A 20,631-nucleotide genomic window follows, 5' to 3' on the forward strand; every position below is an offset into this window, starting at 1 on the left:
GTTAGACAGAAAGCACAGCATGGGGCTTGCCATGCTGAGTCTGGAGCAAGAGATTCAACATTTGGTTCTAAGTTTATCAAGGGTAGGAACATAGACAGGTTGCTCGATTTCCCTGAATGCAAGCTGCTCATCTTTAAAATGGAGACAATAATGGTTCCTATTTCAGAGAGCTGTGGTAGATTACATGAATATGCAAAATGCTTGGTAATCATTCAATTATGACATTATTCCACTTCAGTTACTTATATGTGTACCAACAGGAATAGTCCATGAAAATGCACTTAATCATTCTACAATGTGATATAGACAGACATATTCTGCTTTAACTTTTCTGTATATAAATATATAACTTCAAATAATTACATACTTATTTAGCTCAACATCAAAGTTACACTTTGTTTTTCTGTTCAAGCCTAATGCATTAAATGTAAATACGATCAACGTACTGTTTCATATTTATATGTACATAATTCATATGCATCATACACAAACACAAATATAATCTGTAAAGATACAAAGGCATACACACTGAACATACAAACAGTGAACAGTAATTGAAATATAATCGAAATGGGTCATATGATTATTTCCTTCCAGTTACCTGGAATTAAAGGCTATATAATTTACTATGAAAATATATTTAAAATATATTTAAAAGGAAGGAGACACTGTTATTCTTATGTAATGGTGATTTTATATATATATATATTTTAAACCCACACTGTTTAGCCGATTGTAAGATAAACATCCAGTCTTCCAAATCAGGGTTCTCCAGGAAAACTGAAATGAGTGGCTCCCCTCAAACCATTCTACTTAAATATGCAGTATCAGATAAACTTCACTGAAAACCTTGGCTCACAAAACAAACAGGAAATTTATGATCTTTCAAGTAGAACTAGTGGAATTTAAAACATCAATAAAATGTTTTACATTCTTGTTTATTACTCTTCATGGCAGTGGGAAACTGTTCATAGTTAAAAATTGCTTTTTGCACTTGAAAACAATTGCAAGGCTCAGGTGGTGGACCTCGGACCTTGCCTTGGCTCTCTGCAGGACTGAGGGCTGTGAGCAGGGTGCAGGGCTGCTTACCTTGAGGGATTCTGTCTGTGAGCCCAGCCCCTTGGTGCACAGCTCCATCACCGAGTAAGAGCAGAACGTGTCCCGGACTTTGTACTGGCTCACAGCGAGCAGCCACAAGGCTGGGTTGGTCTCCAGCTCAGAGGGTGGGATCAAGATGGACTGGTGCCCAGAGTAAACACTACAGAGAGACAGGATAGGCCATCAGGGCATGTGCATGGCAAGGCAGGGAGGGAGGGACACATTCACCTCTGAGAAACAGGTCACTTCCAGTAAGGCCTTTCTGTCATTTCTAAGACTGAGATAGTAAAACAACTCTACACGAGGAAATCATGCTTTTGAAGACAGTAATGATAATACAGAGTCATTGCTATTTTGGGTACTTACTTAAAACATCTACAAGCTGAGACACTGTTAGGTTTTCCTCAGTGCTGCTATATTAACAAGCTGGATCCATTTTTATAGCAGAGACATAGGTATCAAATTTTGATAGAAAGTCTATAAGTTCAGAATAGGTGCTACAAACCACAGGTGTTGCTTAATTTTGTAAATCCAGGTTGGTTTGGGGTTTTTTAGGGGAGGCAGCATCATCACTCATTTGTTTAAATATGGTCTACAGCAGCCTTGAGCTGAGTGGTTGGGAGAGATCACAGCCTGTAAAATTTTATTAAATGGGAATTTAATTTAAAAAAAGTGGGCTATCCTGGTTTAGAAAACCAACATGGAGAATAAAAAGAAGAAAATTATGACCATTAAAGGAAGTCAGTCACTCAATCTTTTTAAGTTTTGATGTGTACTTTAAAATAGTCCAAAGTAATCACTAAACAGAAGAACTAAAGAAAATATACTCATTTTTATCTTCATATTAAAGAAAATACTTAGAGCAAAGAAGAAAATGCTAAACTGTTTATTTTAATTCACCATTAATTGATGGTGCAAATGAGTATTTAAAAAATTGAAGTACTTTCCAAAACTATGTTTTAATGGCTTTATTTATTGGTTGCTTACTATGAATTAACACTAATATATGCCATATATTATAAAATATCCCAGACAAATCACCTCATCATATTTAAATGAAAGGGATCTCCCAGCTATTTAAAAGCTCATAAATGAAATAGCACATCAGGCCTCATTAACTACTAAAGTTATTCCTTCTTTACGGTGGCCAATCTCATTTTAAACATTTTAGAACTGTTTGCAGACAAGCCAAATGGTTAAAAAAAAAAAAGTAAGGAAATAAAGCTAGCCCACAAAATGTACTTTAAATGGAACCCTTTGTATGAAAACTTATTCTTCGGGGAATAAGACAAAGGGCATTTGGGGGCAGGTTTCTATTTCTTTCTGTATTTCTCTATTCCAAAGTTTCATTTATTTTTGTTAAAAGGAAATATAGCTAACACTGATCTTTGCTGTGGCCTTTTCAAAGGTTTAAACATTTACAAACTGAGAAGCTAGCCTCATCAGGGATGAAATATCGGTCCTTAAATTATTATTCTGCTGTAAATTAGCTATTTTTTCTTCATTCTAAAAAAACCTGTTGTGGTAAGACATACAATCTTTATCATTTTAATCATTTCTAAGGGGACACTTCAGTGGCATCAATGATATTCACAATGATCTACGACCATTAACACTATTTCCAAAACTTTTTCTTCACCACAAACTGAAACTGTATCAATTAAGCTCTAATTTCCCATTTTTCTCTCCCCCAGCCCCTGGTATCCTCTATTCTACTTTCTCTGTTTGAATTTGCCTGTTCATATACTTCATTTGAGTGGAAATGTGCAACATTTGTTCTCTTCTCTATGGCTTATTTTACTTAGCATGTTTTAAGGTTCATCCATATGGTAGCATGTCTCAATCTCCTCCAGTTTTATGGCTGGGTAATATTTAATTGTATGTGCATATCACATTTTGTTTATCCATTCAGCCACTGATGGACACTGGCGGTTTCCACCTTTGGGCTACTGTGAATAACGTGGCAGTGGACACTGTTGTACCAGCAACTGAGTCTATTTCAATTCTTTTGGGGATATACCTAGGACTATAATTTCTGAATCATATCGTAATTTTGTGTTTCACTTTTTTGAGAATTCTCAACCATTTTTTATAGAATTTTACACCCTCACCAGTGATGTACAAGGATTCCAATTTCTCTACATCCTCACCAACACTAGCTATTTTCAGTTCTTTTAAAATGATTAAATAGTACCTCATTGTGCTTTTGATTTGCCTTCCCTATGGAAACATACAAATTATTTTTATAATCAATGTATCAAAATCAGTAAAATCCCATCATAACACTTATAATTCTATCAAATGCTCACTAAGATCTGTCCTTAGGAAATTAACTTAGGTCATTTGATAAAACTTTATATTAAGGTTATTCATTAGAAATCAAACAGCATTACACAAATATATCTGCATAATGAAGCAGACTTGCAGATTTAAAAAAATTACATATTACAAATAACTTTCTATTGAACAAAATCTCTGTACAAGTTTAGCCTTGCTCTTGACATCTGGGCGAGTGAGCTTTTTATCCAGACCTGAGGTTCTTTACACTCAGTGTCTAATTCAGAATGGCAGGAAGATCAGCTTTCCAGCATGTCATTTGTTTTCTCACTTTTCAGACACACCATATTATTCTCCGAATAGCCTTCCAAGATACACACCATGGGCCTGAACACAAGCTACACATCTTAGCTCCAGAAATACACCCAAGGGACCAACCTGTCTCTTCCGCCCACACCACACACGAGACCTCTGCGCTGTTCCTGGACACCTGCTGTCTCAGTTGTAGGGCCAGCACTGCCAAGACACACAGGACACCACTCTCCATTCCCTCCCGAGACCCTTATATAAGCAATCTCACCACAGCATTCCTCCTAGATGTGGGTGGCCCCTCAAAATGTTCACAAGGACATTTCCCCTGGGGCTGATGTTGCTGGAACTTGTTTTGTTTTGCTACTTGTAGGTCACCACTTTTCAGTCTTGCTTACTGGCACTTACAATGCAGTACCCCCAGAATCCACCTACAAACTCTAGGTGACTTTGAATTAGATCCTTATTAGTTAATGTGCCAGCTCCAATTAAAAGCCTCAAGGCAGCACTGAAGAGGAAGAAATAAAAATAAATGGAAAATTTACTTCTGCTGGATGGATGTTACATGAACAATCTCAGGGCCAAAAATAGGGTCATACACCAGGTAACAGCCTACAATCTAACAAGCCTGCACATTATATACCTTATATATTATAATTATCCACCAGGAAACATTATGTGTCTTTCCACTCCGGGAAGCAAAGGAGCACAGTGTTTCTATTAACATCAAATGTTATTCATCCCATTCATGAATCAAGGTTAACAATACTACCTCACATTAGACTTTTTACAGGCTTTTTATTACAACTGGAATTTAAGTACCTACTCTTTCACACTAAGGACTTACATTTTCAATGCCAGGTACCAAGACCCTTAATAACATCTGAGCCCTACGTCTTAGGGAATAAACACAGAGGTACAACCTGATGATGATTTTCCTCTTACTGTTGACAATGTGATATATCCATATTGTTCCCAGGATTTTACTTTATAAGTGCTACCACGGGGAGATTCAAAATAAAGAAAATTAAATCCATATAATACATTACTAGCTTTCTCAAGAATATGTATCAAGATTAATGATTTGCTTGATCAAAACTGTGAGCACACAAAACAGGTTTGGCCTGCGCTGTGAATTCCAGGCTAGAGAATTTCAGCATACTCGAGTAAAGTAAGTAACAGTTTAATCTCCTTATTCATAAGGAAGTCAAAAATAAGAAAATTAATCCTAATAGAAAATACAGAGAAGACTTGACTCAAGACCTTTACCATCTGTAGTTGACAACACTGTTAACCTTAGTCCCAGCCAATCATCATTCTACTTTCTGTCTCTATAAACAACCCAAATGACTCTCCATAGGTCTCTATGGTGGGTCCTGGAGGTGAGACAGCAAGTCTCCAAAAACAGGGTATAGGTCTCCTGGGGAGGTGGGAGCAGAGGAAGCAGAGGTTGGCCACTTAGGTGTATTTCTGGAATGAAGGAGATGTTTGGTTGGCTTTCTTTCTCTGTCTTTTCTGTGTATTTTATATAATCATGCAGTATGTGGTCTTTTGAGTCTGGTTTCTTTCACTTAGCATAAAGTATTTCAGGGTCACTCGTTTTGTAGCAGTATTCCACTATATAGAGATGACAAATGTTTCTCCACTCATCTGTTGGTGGGCACCTGGACCCCTCCCCGTCTTAGCCTTTGACTAAAGTTCTTGTGAGCAATTATATCAAATCTTTATGCAGATATATGCCTTCCTAGCTCTTGAGTGGATGCCTAGGAGGGGAACTGCTGGGTCCCATGGTAAATTTATGCTTAAGTTATGCAAAACAGTGGTTTTCACATTTATATTCCCATCAACAATGTGTAAGAATTCCAGTTTTTCCACAGTTTTGCAGCGTAAGTTTGAAGTCTGCAAATGTGAGATTCTCAACTTTGTTCTTTTCTGTATTTTGATTTTATCTGTCATAGTGGGTGTGAAGTATGTCTCTCTGTGTTTTTTCTTTGCATTTCCTTAATTAATGCTGAACATCTTTTCATGTGCTTATTGGCCATTTTCTATGTGTTCTTTTGGTGAAGTATAAAGTGTACTGTAGTAGCTTCCCACATTTAAATTTTAAAAGTTCATTAAAGAGCTGGTTAAAGTACTTCACCAGATACATGATTTACAAATGTATTTTCCCAGAATGCAGCTTTTAACCATATCTTTTGATATGCTAAAATTTTTAAATTCACCTTAGTCCAATTAATATTCGTCTTACGCAACCCACAATGTGGGAAAAAATCTTCACCTGCTCTTCCTCAGACAAAGGTCTACTATCTAGAATCTATAAAGAACTTAAAAAGATCAGACCTCCCAAATTTAAAGACCCAATCCAAAAATGGGCATCTGAAATGAACAGACATTTCTCAGACAAAGAAGTAGAAATAGCAAATAAATACATGAAAAAAGGTTCAACATCACTGGTCATTCGAGAGATGCAAATGAAAACAATGCTGAGATTCCACCTCACTCCAGAAAGAATGGCTGCTATCATGAAATCAACCAATAACCAATGCTGGTGGGGCTGTGGGGAAAGAGGAACCCTCCTCCACTGCTGGTGGGAGTGTAGACTGATGCAACCACTGCGGAAATCAGTATGGAGATACCTCAAAGAACTAGGACTGGAAGTCCCATTTGACCCCACTATTCCACTGCTGGGGATCTTCCCCAAAGAATTAAAAGAATCATACCACAGTGATATATGTGCACCCATGTTCATAGCAGCACAGTTTCTAATAGCTAAAACTTGGAAACAGCCCAAATGCCCATCAACTGGAGACTGGATAAAGAAAATGTGGTTTTTTAATAAAATGGAGTACTACTCAACCATAAAAAATGAAAAATTAGAGACATTTATAGCTAAGTGGATGCACATTGAGGCAATACTCTTAAGTGAAATAAATAGGACACACATGAATAAATTCCAAATAGTTTCTCTGGTGTGAGAAACTGAAAGTGTAAATAAGGACTAAATGTATAATAGGTAATGTGAAATAGGAAGAAAAGGGGCAAAGGGGAAGGAAGTGGGAGGGCTAGAGGAAAGGATAGAAGGGAATGGGATTAATATGAGAACATGGAAAAATAGGAACAAAATCTTTGTAAATAGGGAGAAATGGAGGGGTTGAAGGGAGGGCTGGGCAAGAGTGAAAAATAAGAACCAAGAGAGACTATGTAAAGGTGCAAATTTCCAATGATGAATGTCATTATACTGTATACCTAAAATGTACCAATGATTGGAATGAATAATCAAAAATGTAAAATAGGAAGAAAAGGTCCAAAGGGGTAGGGGTAGTGAGAGGGGCAGGGGAAAGGAAAGAAGGGAAAGGAAAAATGATGAGAAATGGAAAAAATGGAAATAAAGTCTTTGTAAATAGGGAAGGATGGAGGGCGTGAAGGGAGGGCTAGGAATGGGGAAAAAATAAGAACCAAGATGCATCATGTAAAGGTACAATTCCCCATGAGAAATGTAATTGTGTTGTATACCTACAATGTACCAATAAAAGAATTTAATAAAAAAAAAATTCGTCTTACGTGTTACAATTTTCTTATTACCTAAGAACTCTCTGCCTAAACCCAAGAATATGAAGATTGAATCCTGTGTTTTCCTCTAAAGCTTTTGTAATTTTTGGTCATTACGATTTATGATCCAATTAAATCATGTATATGACAAAGGTTTAAATTAATCTGTTATCAGGTAGCTATTAATTTTCTCAGCATCATTAGTTAAAAAGACTATTTTCTCTATTGAACTGCTTTGGTACCTTTGTTAAAAAAATCAACTGACCATAAACGTTGTAAAAGGTTTTATTTCTGGCCTGTCGATTCAGTTTCACTAGTATCTATCTAGCTATCTAGCTAGTATCTACCTATATCATTCTATCTGTATGACAGTATCACAATGCCTTGGTTACTGTAACTTTGCAGTAATTTTTGAAATCAGGAAGTGGCAATGAATTCTGTAACTCTGATATTCTATTTCAAAATTGTTCTGGCTACTAAAGCTCTTTTGTATTCCTTTAAGGATCATCTTGTCGACTTCTGCAAAAAAGCCTGCTGAGATTTTGACAGGGATTACATTGGGTCTATAGACCAATTTGGGGAGAACTGCTATTTTAATAATATTGAAGCTTCTAATCCATGAATATAGACACATTTTTAGAAAACATGTTTGATCTTAGAAAATATTTTGCAATGATTACATCATATCAATGATTCTCATATAAACAATTACTAATGACTAAAGGTAGCTTTAGAGTGAAGATAAGTTTGTATTAATTTTTCTTTTTCTTTTTAAACATTCACAAAGTTAGAGAAGAATTCTAATTATTGTGAAAATAACTGTTTTTCTTTTGAATCATTTGATTCAACCTGATGCCATCAACCCCAAATACTTCAGAGGGTATTTCCAAAAAACAAGTATATTTTCCTTCAAAAACCAATTGGGCCATCAAAATGTGAAAACTTATACATTTCTTCCATTCAAGCACAAACCCTAATCAAGTTGTGCCAGTTGTCCTGAAAACATTTTGTATAAGATAAAGAGCCAGTTCAGATGTGCACAGGTACTTATACTGTCGTGACAAAAAAAATGTGTGAAGATTATAGGTACTCTCATATGGTCACATGTCCCCTCAGCTTGGGTGCCTGAAGCCTCCCCATGATTAGTCCCAGGGGAAGCATCCTTGGGGGCAGGAGCAATGCCGCTTTCCTTGTCCAGCCCTTTTGGTGGTGTGGGGCATTGCTGGTGACATTCACTCTGACCTCAGTTTAGTCTTCTCCACTTTGAGGTTTCTCTTTCCTTCTTTGTCATTAATAACTATTTTGTGGATGGCTATAAGTCCTTTTTCCTCATGAGGCTTTCAAGTTGCTCATTATTTGTAACTGAATAGTTGGATAATTTCCTATTTTAATCAAACTGCTGCAATCACTGCAATCTTTATTTTGATGCACAATTTGTTCCCAATTTGTCCAGAAGGAAGCCCTTCAAACTAGCTCTTCTGTTCTTCTGACATGGCCCTATATAAATGAAAAGCATGACTCCACAGTAACACACCTAACTGCAATTCAACTTCACAGGGTCCATTGCATTTTCTGTATTTATGAAGACCTTTGCTAATTTGGAGGAACCAGGTTTCCATTATTCTTAGGATAAAGACTTATTTTTAATCCTTATGGATGAAGCAAACCTCCTTCCATTGCAGCTGACCCCCTTATACTTCCTCCCCTGCATGGCTCCCACACTCCATGCCAGGTCAGGTTGATGTTCTATGTGGACACTGTCCTTCTCCTGCCCAGGCTGTGAAGCCCACAGTGGGCTGCTCCAACGTCATAATCTCTCCCTACCCTGCCTGCACACTTGCATGGCCTCGAGAGTGACACTTCCTTTTCACGGCACCCTCACTGCCTCTTCTGCCTCACCCTAGTCCCAGACGTGCTGAATGGTGTGGGAAAGGGTGGTTTTTATTATCTTTAACTTTGATATTAATGAGTATACATCTAAGACCCAAGTCCTCCCTCCCTCTGTGAATTCTGTGAGGGCAATAGGCTTGGTAGACTATGGAAGCAGAAGGTCATCCATTCACGGGCTTTGCCTTTGTTAGTCTTCTGCCAAATGAGTACAGTGTTCTTAGAAGAGACAGGGCCTCTGCCTTCCTGCTCCATTGGGTATAGATCTCTATGGCTACTTTGGCCCAACTGAAGAAATGGTGTGTTCTGAACTATTTCCCAAGGGAAAGAAAAATTACTCATGATGTTACTGCATTGGGATTAAAGCCAAAATTTTTTTTGAACATTTAATTCTATTTTCTTTTTCAAAAAGTTTGTCTTAATTAGAATGTCAGTGTTTTCCAAAAATACAAGATTAGATTTTTAATCTATTTTAATATCCTAGAAGAGTATTTAAAGACATGAGAAAATGTCCACTACAGACTATTAAAATTATAAACAATTTCAAACTATAGCATCTCAATTTTACAAATTATTTAAAATTTATAAAAATATAAGCATAAAGATTTTTGGACACAATTGTATAACATTTGTATTTGCTTTAAGATGGTCCATTAAAAAAAGTACAGAAACAAAACTGGCAAGATATTGGTAAATATGAAGCTGGTTCACAAGCACTGGTGTTTATTCTAGAATATTTTATATACTTGTATGTAATTGAAATGTGAAAAGTATGCTATACTAGAAAATAAACTGATACACTACATGCCAAAATGTGGTGTTTTTTTGGTACCAAGGATTGAACTCAGGACCCTGTGCTTTCGAGGCAGGAGCTGGAACCACTGAGCTAAATCCCTGGTCCAAAAAAATGTTAATTGTGGATATCAGTACCACCATTTAGTAGGCGGTACAAATACTGACACTTGTATTTTTTTCTGTGTATTTCTAAATTTTCTACAGTGAACATGTTATGTATAATCAGAAAAAAATGCCATAAAAACACCGTTTATCATACCACACATTCACTCTGTAGATGTCTGTGGCACACTTGCTCTGAGCCAGTTGCTAGTGAAGAGCAGCAGGCCCAGAGGCAAGTTCAGACCTCGAGGAGCTCACTCTGCTCCCCACAAAGCTCACTTTCCCCAGCCAAAGGCCCTCCTTCACCCCACAAAAGGGGGAGGACCACCAGTTCAGCAAGAATGCCAGCAGGCATGATTGCCAAGTTTAAGGGTGTTAAGATCCAAGCCTCAGTCTTCTGGTGGTGAGAAAAAAGGTCTGCAACCTTCTAGAATGCCAAACTGGCTACTGTCTCTCTAGGTTTCCTTCAGACTTCATGGAGCTGCTGTAGAAAGTAGAATGCCACCATGGGTGCTGCTCCATCCTCAAAAGCTGGTTCTCAAGGCAAGGCAGAAGGACAGGGTTTCTGCATTTGGCACAAACCAGTCCTCTCCAGGAGGTGGCCGTACTTGGGGCTGCCTAGCCGGGACAAAGATGTAGAAGAGAAGACATACGGTTTCTTTCTGTAAAGTTTATTTCAAGAATATTAAAGACTCTCACCTGCAGAGGCACCAGAGGACAAATCCAAGTCCACAGTAAGGGTCCAAACAGATGGCCACTTCTCTAGAGGGGTAAAGCTCACACTGCAGCTTAATAGATCGGCAAAAGGCACTGGTGGCTGCGTGAGACATCTACAAAACAGTAAGGTGACAATAAATGCACAGCATGTGATACCAGGGCCCAAAGCCACCTGGGGTACAACACAGCTGCACTAATGGATGACAAATGCCCCAAAGAGGTTTTCCAAACCTGGACCAAGTGCAGTGAACAAGTGTTAAGAGACAGTGGATGCTGACATTCTCATTAGAATGAGAATGACTTTCCCCTTTCTCAATAAATAAACCATATTCAATATTTTCTGGTCCTTGAGGAGCTAACAACAGCAGCAAATGAGATAATGACATTTGGCATTGGAGCAGCATGTCATAAGTACAGGGATCCTTGTGATTTCCACAACAGCCTGCAAAGCAAGTAGAGAAAGTCTCGTGGTTCATGCCTACTTCAGTAGTAGGACCATGCCTTGACCCTGGGACAGTCGAGGGCATCTCAAAGCACGAGCCCGCAATGCACCAGTCATCTGTCATAGACATCTGATGAACCCCCATCTTAATGTTTAGGAATGGAGGCTCAAAGAAGCAGAATATTTACTGAGAATCACTTAAATGAGAGCAGGAATTGGAACACTGGCCTTCATGTTCCAAGCTCAACACCCTTCCCACTATAGGACCATTCTGCTATGAGTTAGCAGCAAAGCCCAATCTCACCCCCAGCCTCAAGACTCTTTCTTTGTATTGCCTTCCTAACACACTAACAATCCCCCTACAGTAAGTAATAGGAATTATTCTATAATTCACATTATCTAAAAATTATTAAATAATAATAATCTAATTCTATATCTAATAAAATCAATGAATATTAGCACAGGAGCTCTCTGGTGAAACTCATCTAAGAAAAAAAGGAAAATGGTCTTAAAACATGTCACAACTTAATGTGAAGTATCATGTTGCACAGAGCTGACCTATAAAGAGGACCAGCACAGAGCATTGTAACAGTGAGGGAAATCCAGCCCACCACCTAGTTTCTCATTCATTCATCACTCCAGCAAAAAAGCTGACAGAAATGGGTGGGAACTTTTTCCCTGCAAAAAATCAGATCCTTGTAGGGAGTTCTGCCCAGGAGCAGCTTTCGTTATGGATGTTTCACTGAACTCATAGAGGGTAATGCAGAATTGCTCAAGTACTTTTCAATCTGCTTTTAGCCACAGAATTTGTTTAAAGGAGAACTGAGGTTGATTTTGCAAAGCATTCCTCTAACCCCCTGCCTCCCCTGAGCAAGAGTTAGTAAATCCCTACCTACCAAAATTCCTCACATATGCAAGAGAGGACACCAATGCTACGCTGCTGCCCTGTGTGAGGCACCATTTACAGCTGGAAAATTGAGGTCTTCCGCTCAGTTCAGCAAATGCTGATTTATATCAGGCACCATGTTAGATGACAGGGAGATAAAACAGAATGAGGCATGGCCCCGCCCTCAGGAGCTGATGACGTAGTGGGAAACTGAGAGATACAGGTGATAACTACAAGATCTGCCAGGGCTTTGACAAGTGTGTACAGAGTGTAAAAGAGTGGGGACAGAAAGAAAATGTTCATGTCACCCTGGCCAGGGAAGAGAGTAGAGGGAGGATCACAGAGCCTGCTGAGTCTCCAGGGTGATTTCGATACAGCAATAAGAATATAAATAAGGAAAGAAAAAAATAACTAAGGAAGCTGAATGTTCAGTCTCTAAGCTCATCCTAATCTTGGACCCAGCATCATAAACCAAAGGGCCTGACATGAGATACTTTTCTAGAACCTAGATTAGAAAAACTCAATTCCTATTAAGACATACTCAGACTTGGATAAAGAATTAGGTTTCTAAAACCCAGAACAACTCTAAAAAAAAGTGACTCTAAGAGAGAGGAAGAGAGAAGCTATATCAATGTGGGAATCAGTGTTGAAGTCAGCTCAACCTGAACTTAAACATTTTGTGATACACTGTGTGATTTATTTGAGGCAGATTCACCTTCCACTGCAGATTTGCTTTGGCTGATGTTAAAAATACATGTCCACTCTCTGGGTACACATCAACTGAGAGGGCAGGATAGGTGTTCTGGAGATACTTGGTAGTAAGGGAAAGCCACCAAGTTCTAAAGTAGTCTTTAAGGAAATCCATACAGTAATTAAAGTGAGTAATCATAATGTGATTACTAAGTTTAACAGATGGCTATATGGGTCATCTCCTTATTAACAATAAAATAATAAAAATAAATAAATAAGTACCTCAGGTCTATTAGGAGCCTTCAAAGTTCAAAGCCACATTTTTAAGCAGGTAAAAATCACAAAACTTAAACATATAAACACATAGTTGGGTAGTACATGAAACTTGACATTTCATAGTGTCCATTAGAGAGAAAAAGTTGTCTCTCTCAAGTTTTATAGTATGTAATTAAAAGCTGAAATTAAATAAAGTTAAATTAAAAATTTCTAAGACAAATGTCCACCTCTGTAACCCATGACATCCGAGAGGTAGGAGGATTCCATCTGGAGCAGACTACTTCTGTGGCTCTCCATATCTAAAGCACAAGGATTTTATATTAACTTACTTCACTTCAGGTATTCATCAAATTAAATGGTCATAAGTTTAAGAAAAACTTTTTTAAGTTTGAGAGAAAATCTTACTCATCTCTGTCAATTTTTAGGGTGTATAACTTAGATGAAGCGGAATCATCAGGAATAAACATAGATCACATTATCTTTGTTTCCTGTAGAAACATCTTTATTAAATCAAGGTTTAATATTATAGCTCCTGCTTCTGTATAGCATGAAAATTATCAAAAGTATGTGTTTCTCTTTTGGCTGTGACAGTAGGAGGCAGGAAGCTCAAAGCTTCAGTGCCATAGTAAATAATTCATCTTGGCCTACAACACTTCTTCCAAAAAGCTTTTGAAAATTATTTTATTTAACACTGCAGTTAATTTGGTAGAACCTGGAAAATAAGTGAGGTAAACAAAGCAAACTCCCCAGTCTGAGCCAGAGGCAGAAATCCTGGGAAAATGCTTCCTGAGAACACAGGCTTCACAGTGCAGTTCTGCACAGTACCCTGACACTATCAGAGCTGTAGGGGTCTAATTCTGCTGCCATATTACTAATTCCATTATCTCACATGAAAAAGGGTTGTAGAAGCTTCACTGAGTAGCAATCTCATAGCTTACAATGGAGCTGAAGTTTAAAAAGCAAGAAACTACAATGTGCAGAGATTTAGAACAGAGTATGAAGATCTGAGGACCAGAAAGAGAAAAGAACATGCAGCAGTGTAGTATGGGCTAGTGAAACTGAACACTAAAAAAACCAGAACATTTGCAGAGAATCAGCTTCATGATCTACTGAAAGGGTTATGTGTGCTATAGTTTGAATGAAAAGTGTACACACACCTCTCCTCATATGTCACCAGATGCTACTATACATAGGAACATAAACTGACAATCAGTGCACAGCCTGTTAGCTGTACATCACTGGTCTACACGTTATGCAGACTCCATTTCTCACCTTTACGCCAGCTAGCATTCCAGTTGTGGACACACTAAAGTCAAGGTATGCCAGCGTGTCTGGGTTGGAAGGTTTGTAGATCTGGGCAGGCCGCTTCTTTGGCAAATCATCTAAAAAAGCAGAACAACGCTATCAATCTATCTGCACAAATTAAAGACCACAGAAGAACATAAGTTTATCCTGTCAATTCCAGTGCTGACCTGTGTCCAGTATGAGAGGCCACGTCCTAACATCTACAGCTGCTGCCGCCTCCCGGGACCGCAAGAGCTTGCAGATCAGCTGTGTTGTCATCAGACAGGCAGAACGACTCACCTGAGGACCAGAATGCACAGAATGAATGAGTGAATGAGTATACTCCAGAAATGAGAAAATTTATGGAGCATTCATCATGTGTGTCTGCTGCTTGTTGTGCACATTACCACCATGGCAACTTCCTAAGCAGACTATATTCCCCAGAGCACTGTTTCTCCTAAAGAGCCAGCTGAGTGCAGGGATCTGGTCATGGACACACACAGGCAAAGCACAACTGAGACTGAGGTCCTCATTCCTGTACTCCCTATAGCTAAGAAGTATGTAGGATTATGATTGCACTAGAAAAGAACATTGAAAACCACTGCTCTGTTAGCTCTGTTGTACCAAACAGGTCACATGCATGCAGACACATCATAAATATTTTCTAATGGGAGTAAATGCCACAAAAGTATTACCAAGAGCCTTCCCTTGAAGGGCAGGACACTGCCATTCTCTGTCCCCAAAATAATTTTGGTCTTTGTGACTTTTCCAGAAAGGGAAAAATGTATGCTAATCATCTTAAACTTTCCCAGATATAGGAAATTAATACAAATTTATACTCTCAAGAGATAACAGGAAACTTCTAAATCCAGAGGAACAAACTCTTAAAAGTGTATTTTTTGTTTTCATTTGACTAGATTTCTTGGTTAGATCTGATGGAAAAGCTCCTTTTGTAGGGAGCTCCCTTTTGTGGGACAGCTTCTTTTGATAGGCTGCAGGAGCTGCTACCATCTAGCCTGTTCATGTTCTAGAAGCAGAAGATTAAACTCTCTGCAGGTAGAGATCATTTTCTGTCCTATTATTTTGGTGCTCCCCCGCCCTTCACCTTCTCTCTCTTCCCTGCCCCACTTCCTACTCTCTCTCAGCAAGCAACTGCTCTAGAAGATTTCAGAGTCTGTGATCTGCAAGCTCAACACTCAGATCCTGGCAGGTCAAGTGGCCACACAAGACCAAGTGTCTGTTACCTCCACGATCATCTTGACAGTAGGCAGCGTCGTGGCAATGTTCTGTGGGTGCGGAGGTCGGACGGTTATTGGCACACAGCCCGCGTACAGGCAACCATAAAATGCTGCAATGAGGTCTATTCCTACATAAGGAGGGAAACAATTCTTACTGGAAGGAATCCTATTATTTAATGACAGCCATTCCTGTCAACAAAAGTTTTAGTCTGGGAAAAGTCAAAGGGTGAAGGGAGCAACAAACTCTTTCAGTCATCCTCTGTCCCCGTGGTAAGCTTCCATGTCCCTTTCTTTACCCTGTTCTTTTAGGTATGAAACACTAAAGCAGGCAGTTGAATTTCTATGCCATTTCTCTAAGGAATTATTCAACTTTATGATGATGAATTCAATAGTTAAGGATTTAATACTATGGATTAATTGAACAAATGAATTAACTAATGAGTTAACTAATGAAACAAATGTTTTTGTAAATATTTTACTGAAGCTTCTAAAAGTAACAACACTAGCCTCATCCCTGTGAGTGGGAGTAACCAGACAGCAATGAGCCCAGTGAGAATACAGCGGGACATAGAGTACATGTTCAGCAATAACCCAGCAACTCTGCTCAGGTGCCAACAAGGGCAACCAGGACCTCCTTACATAGGTGGCAGACTGGCCCAGTCCCACAGAGTCTGACTCCTGCTCTCTTACCTGGTGGGTACACCAAAGCTACATGGTCTCCATCCTGCAGGTGGCCCCTCTCCATCAGCATCACCGCTATCTTCTCGGCGCGCTTGTGAAGCTGGACACATGTCAGAGAGTTCGCTATTGTGCCCTGAGTACCACAATAACAGGTGGCTAAGTAAGATTCTTCGCCATAGTAGCCTTATTGTGATATACCTCACATGTCATATAATTCCTTCAACATGTGGACTGGAATGGTATTTTAGTATATTCACAGAGTTGCACAAACTTCCTCATAATTTTACAATGCTGTCATCATTTTCTCCCACCACAGAAAGTCCTGCATTCGTTACAAGTCAATCAATCCCCCTTTCTTCCTACCTTGTAAGAAGTTCAGCACCACAAAGGATTCTAGGTATATTTTGGTCAAGATGAACTATTTTAACAAATTATCCAAACTAAAAACCAGTTGAATTTAAACACCCTAGAAATTTTGTGACTTAAATATAACTGCCATGGGCAATAAAATGTACTAGTCAACTTGTAGGACTTATGTATTGAAAAATAAAGGCTGGTTTAAAATGTTTACTAAGAAAGGCCATACGAAACCTCAAGGAAGTGAAAGAACAAAAAAAATCAAAACCAAAATAAGCAATAATCCAAAAAAATGAGAAAAGAAAAAGAATAATCAAGTGCAGTCTCATGTAGACTTCTAACATAAAAAAACAAAACAGAAAACTTCTTTGGACTCAACAATACCTTAAAAGGGGATTATTAGGGAAGATAAGTAGCAAGATAGGTTAAAAATTCCAAAACATATGGGATTTACTGTATGAACTGCAAACAAAAGTATGAATAAATCACCAATTAAAAGACTTCAATTAACCAGGAGATTTTCCTGAAGATACATTTTTCAATTATATTTGCACCATTCTTAGATGTGCAGAGATCACTGTCTATAGCCATTTTAATAATGTTTATATTCAAATTCTATCTTAATTAACAGGATAAACAGCCTTTCCTCAAGCAGTAGGCAGTTCTGTTCAATAATCTATGGGCTAAACAGTGATCATGAACAATCTTGGCTAAATACTTCAAGTAAGCAGCTTGAAAGAAGAGCACAGAGGCTACAGGAGTAACAGAGAAGCATAATCACTATCCACAGACTCTCGGGGGCTGAACTTAAATGATGCAAACACTATGCTTTAAGGCGGAGGTTCAAAGAGAACTGGTAAGGAGCAACTGTAGGGAATACAGAGAATGCTGTATGGCCCAGGTGACTAGAACCTCTAAGGCTAGTGAGGCGTAATGTCAGGAGAAACACATCAGAATTCTCATCCCAAATGACCTGTGTTGGATGCCCTAGGTGCCTGCACATTGATGAGGTGGGAGGGACCTGATGAGCGTGCAGGAGAATATTTTATAATTCCTTAAAATACATGCACCAGCATCTGATACTTAACAAAAACATTCACCAAACAACTGGTTATCAGCAAGCTCTGAGAGGCCAAGGCTCTGTCTTTATGACTTCTACACGGAAGGGCAGAGCAGCACAAGGCCACCTAGGAAATGGCTCAGTCAGCCTTCCAACCCTTCCCTCTGATGCTCTAACTGGTTTCTTCAATGAAGGAGACATTCAGCTTACATTTCTCTGAACTGAACCTTCTCGTCACACACAATTTCCCTTGATTATTGTTCCACTGAAGGATGTTAAATAGAAACTTACCTAAAGAAGAGCCATAAAGCAAAATTTGGCAAGATAGGTTAAAAGTAAAAAGATGTGTACAGTGATGCACACCTATAATCCCAGCACTTTGGGAGGCTGAGGCAAGAGGATCACAAATTTGAGGGCAGCCTGGGCAATTTAGCAAGACTCTGTCTCAAAATAAAAAATGAAAAAGGCTGTAGCTCAGTGAGAAGGCCCTGGGTTCAATCTCAAGAAACAAAAAAGAAAAAAAAAAGATGTAGGAAACTGAGTCTAGAATTTGGCTTCTTCAAGATTATACATTCCTCTATCATTTACTCATGGAGATCACACCTATTTATTACACGAACCAAAACACTCCTTGACTTGAACATCCACTGAGCTCTTCAAAAAGACAGAACACAAAGATGCAGAGAACAGCTGATGGAGAGGCTGAGGACCACCTCGGCCCCCACACCAGGGGATGGGAGACCCCATCCAAGTTCACCCTCAACACTGGAGTGCAGTAGCCCTTTTTACAAGGAAAGGAAGCATAAAGCATCGTTAAATCGGTCAGTCTCATGGGCATGAGTGTCTGTGCATCCTGGAAGACAGTGCTGGAGACCTGGTTTGCCCTTCTGTTCCCACTGAGGGGGACCCTCCTATTATGGAGAGTTCTTTCACCACCATGCTGCCTACAGTTACCATGTGCCTCTCTTTCCCTTTGGTTTCTACAACTTCTGTAACTTTTTCTCTCTCTACCGTGATGGTCTGAATATGATCTGAGTGTTCCCCACAGTTTAATGTGATACAATTTAACCCTAATTGTAAGGTATTAATAGAGGGAAAACTTAGTAAGACTATGATGTTTAGGGTTCAGGGTTCTGGGCACTGATTAGGATCAGGTAAGGTTATTAGCATGGAGCCCCTATAATTAAATCTTGGTAATTTTATAAAAAGAAGAGAGATCATACAAACACATTCCCTCTCAGAATCCCTGTACCAACTCAGGATTCTCCCAGTGAGAAGTCTACCACCAGAAGTGGTCCCCTCAACCCTGCAACTCCAGAAATGTCAGCTGACATAAATCTCTTTCCTTTCTAAAGCAGATTTTCTTGGGAATTTCATTATACTAATGAAAAATGAACTAATACCATCTTCTATCAAACCCAGCTGTATTGCCAAATGACAAAGCCTATGATTTGCCCACTTCCTAAGTTCCTTAGATTTAAGAAACCTAGAAGACTCACAACCACTGAAAGGAATATATCTGACAAGTTTTGATTCTAGGTTCACGAAAATTTCCACCTATGGGTATTTTTTAAATGTGAAATTTAATTTGTATGCTGTCCTTTATATCTTTGCTAACTTTCTGAAAGAATTTTCATAAACTGTTTGCCATTTTATGGAGTTAATACAAAACTAAAAACAAAGCTTCCAGTCAGTCATTCTGTGATAATAGTGCAGGGGAGTAGGACACACCCTGCATGGGAATTAGGTTCTGAAGTCAGTACATGGGATGATATGAAATTAATCAAAATTATTCTCAAGTCCTTAAGAAGGTTCTACACTGGCTGGAGGCACACCAGCTCATGGTCAGATTTAAGTAGGTCTTTCTCCACAGCTGAGGCTATGTCACTGGGTGACTTTCTTGCACAGAAAGGACATGTGGAATGAACAATGGCTTCTCTTGGAATTGCCCTCAGATAGGAAAAGGCTTATGCTGGTGGTAGGATGGAGAGATTCCAATTCCCTATTCTGATGAAGGACTCATAGGGTAGGTTAGCAGCCTGAACACCAATAGTAATCTAAGTGACTACATTTATCTTTTCTTTTCTGAAGCATGCAAAGATGGATGTGACAAACTTGAATTCACACAGTGGATCTACAACACGACACAGGCCACATCTGGATACTGCTCATCACCACTTGCGATGTGAGAGCCTTAACAACATTTTACCTCAGAACCAACACCACTGGTTTTTAGTTACACATTTCATTTTCCCAAATGTTAGTTGTTAAGAGAAACATGAAATGTTTAGGTGAGCAGCCCCATAAAGCAATAGATACTCAGGGAACAGTCCTCATCTCCTGACATGCTGTTCCACGTTCATGGGGAAAGGTGCAGTTTCCACACTGAAACCCACCGAATAAGAAGGTGGTCTTCCATATCAATTTATTTCACCAGAGAAATCAGGGCTGTTTTCTCTTAAAAGACGTTTAATAAGTTTTCAGGAAAATCCACCTGCAACTCCTTTTCTAAAGCAAACAAATTTCAGTGTCAACAGCTGTAAATCTGACACCATTTAAAAGTTTTACATTAATCAAATACCTGCTAAAAACTGAACAATGAAGGCCAAACAGAATCTATATTTTAAAATTCTAAAGAAGTTACTATAAGTGGAAAAAAAAAGACTAAAAGATTTGGCTAGTATTTCTAACAAATGAACCCCCCCCCCCGCAAAACCCCACTCTGTTGTATGTAAAGAAGTTTCAAGAATGTAAATTTTACATTATTTATAATGAATTTACTTTCTTTTCATACTATAACTCTTGCACAATTCATATCTATTCACTACATTGGCAGTAGAGAACACTGGATATCATGTGCAACAAACAGGAAACACCATTCATACTCTTGAGCCAAATGGTTTAAACACTCTAAAAGAGCCCATGATCAAGGAGAGCTGGTGAGAAGTGGCCAAATTCATAATCAACAGAAATATTCTACCAG

General features: G+C 38.7%; 1 protein-coding gene across 6 annotated transcripts in view; it reads right to left on the minus strand.

Moving 5' to 3' along the window:
* Nucleotides 1-20,631, minus strand: part of Dip2c (DIP2 acetate--CoA ligase C (putative)) — a 436,072-nt gene that overhangs the window by 43,645 nt on the left and 371,796 nt on the right. For all 6 annotated transcript variants that reach the window (XM_013075790.3, XM_004854585.3, XM_004854586.3 and 3 more), the window contains 6 exons: nt 16,241-16,364; nt 15,557-15,678; nt 14,501-14,612; nt 14,301-14,410; nt 10,717-10,847; nt 1,090-1,258 (listed from right to left, as the gene is read on the minus strand). In XM_013075790.3, the coding sequence (XP_012931244.1) occupies nt 1,090-1,258; nt 10,717-10,847; nt 14,301-14,410; nt 14,501-14,612; nt 15,557-15,678; nt 16,241-16,364 (768 nt within the window). The remainder of the gene's footprint in view (nt 1-1,089; nt 1,259-10,716; nt 10,848-14,300; nt 14,411-14,500; nt 14,613-15,556; nt 15,679-16,240; nt 16,365-20,631) is intronic.

This window comes from Heterocephalus glaber, unplaced genomic scaffold (genome assembly GCF_053883595.1).
Source record: "Heterocephalus glaber isolate CG9 unplaced genomic scaffold, H.glaber_assembly_v1.0 deba00001472, whole genome shotgun sequence".
Taxonomy (NCBI): Eukaryota; Metazoa; Chordata; class Mammalia; order Rodentia; family Bathyergidae; genus Heterocephalus; species Heterocephalus glaber.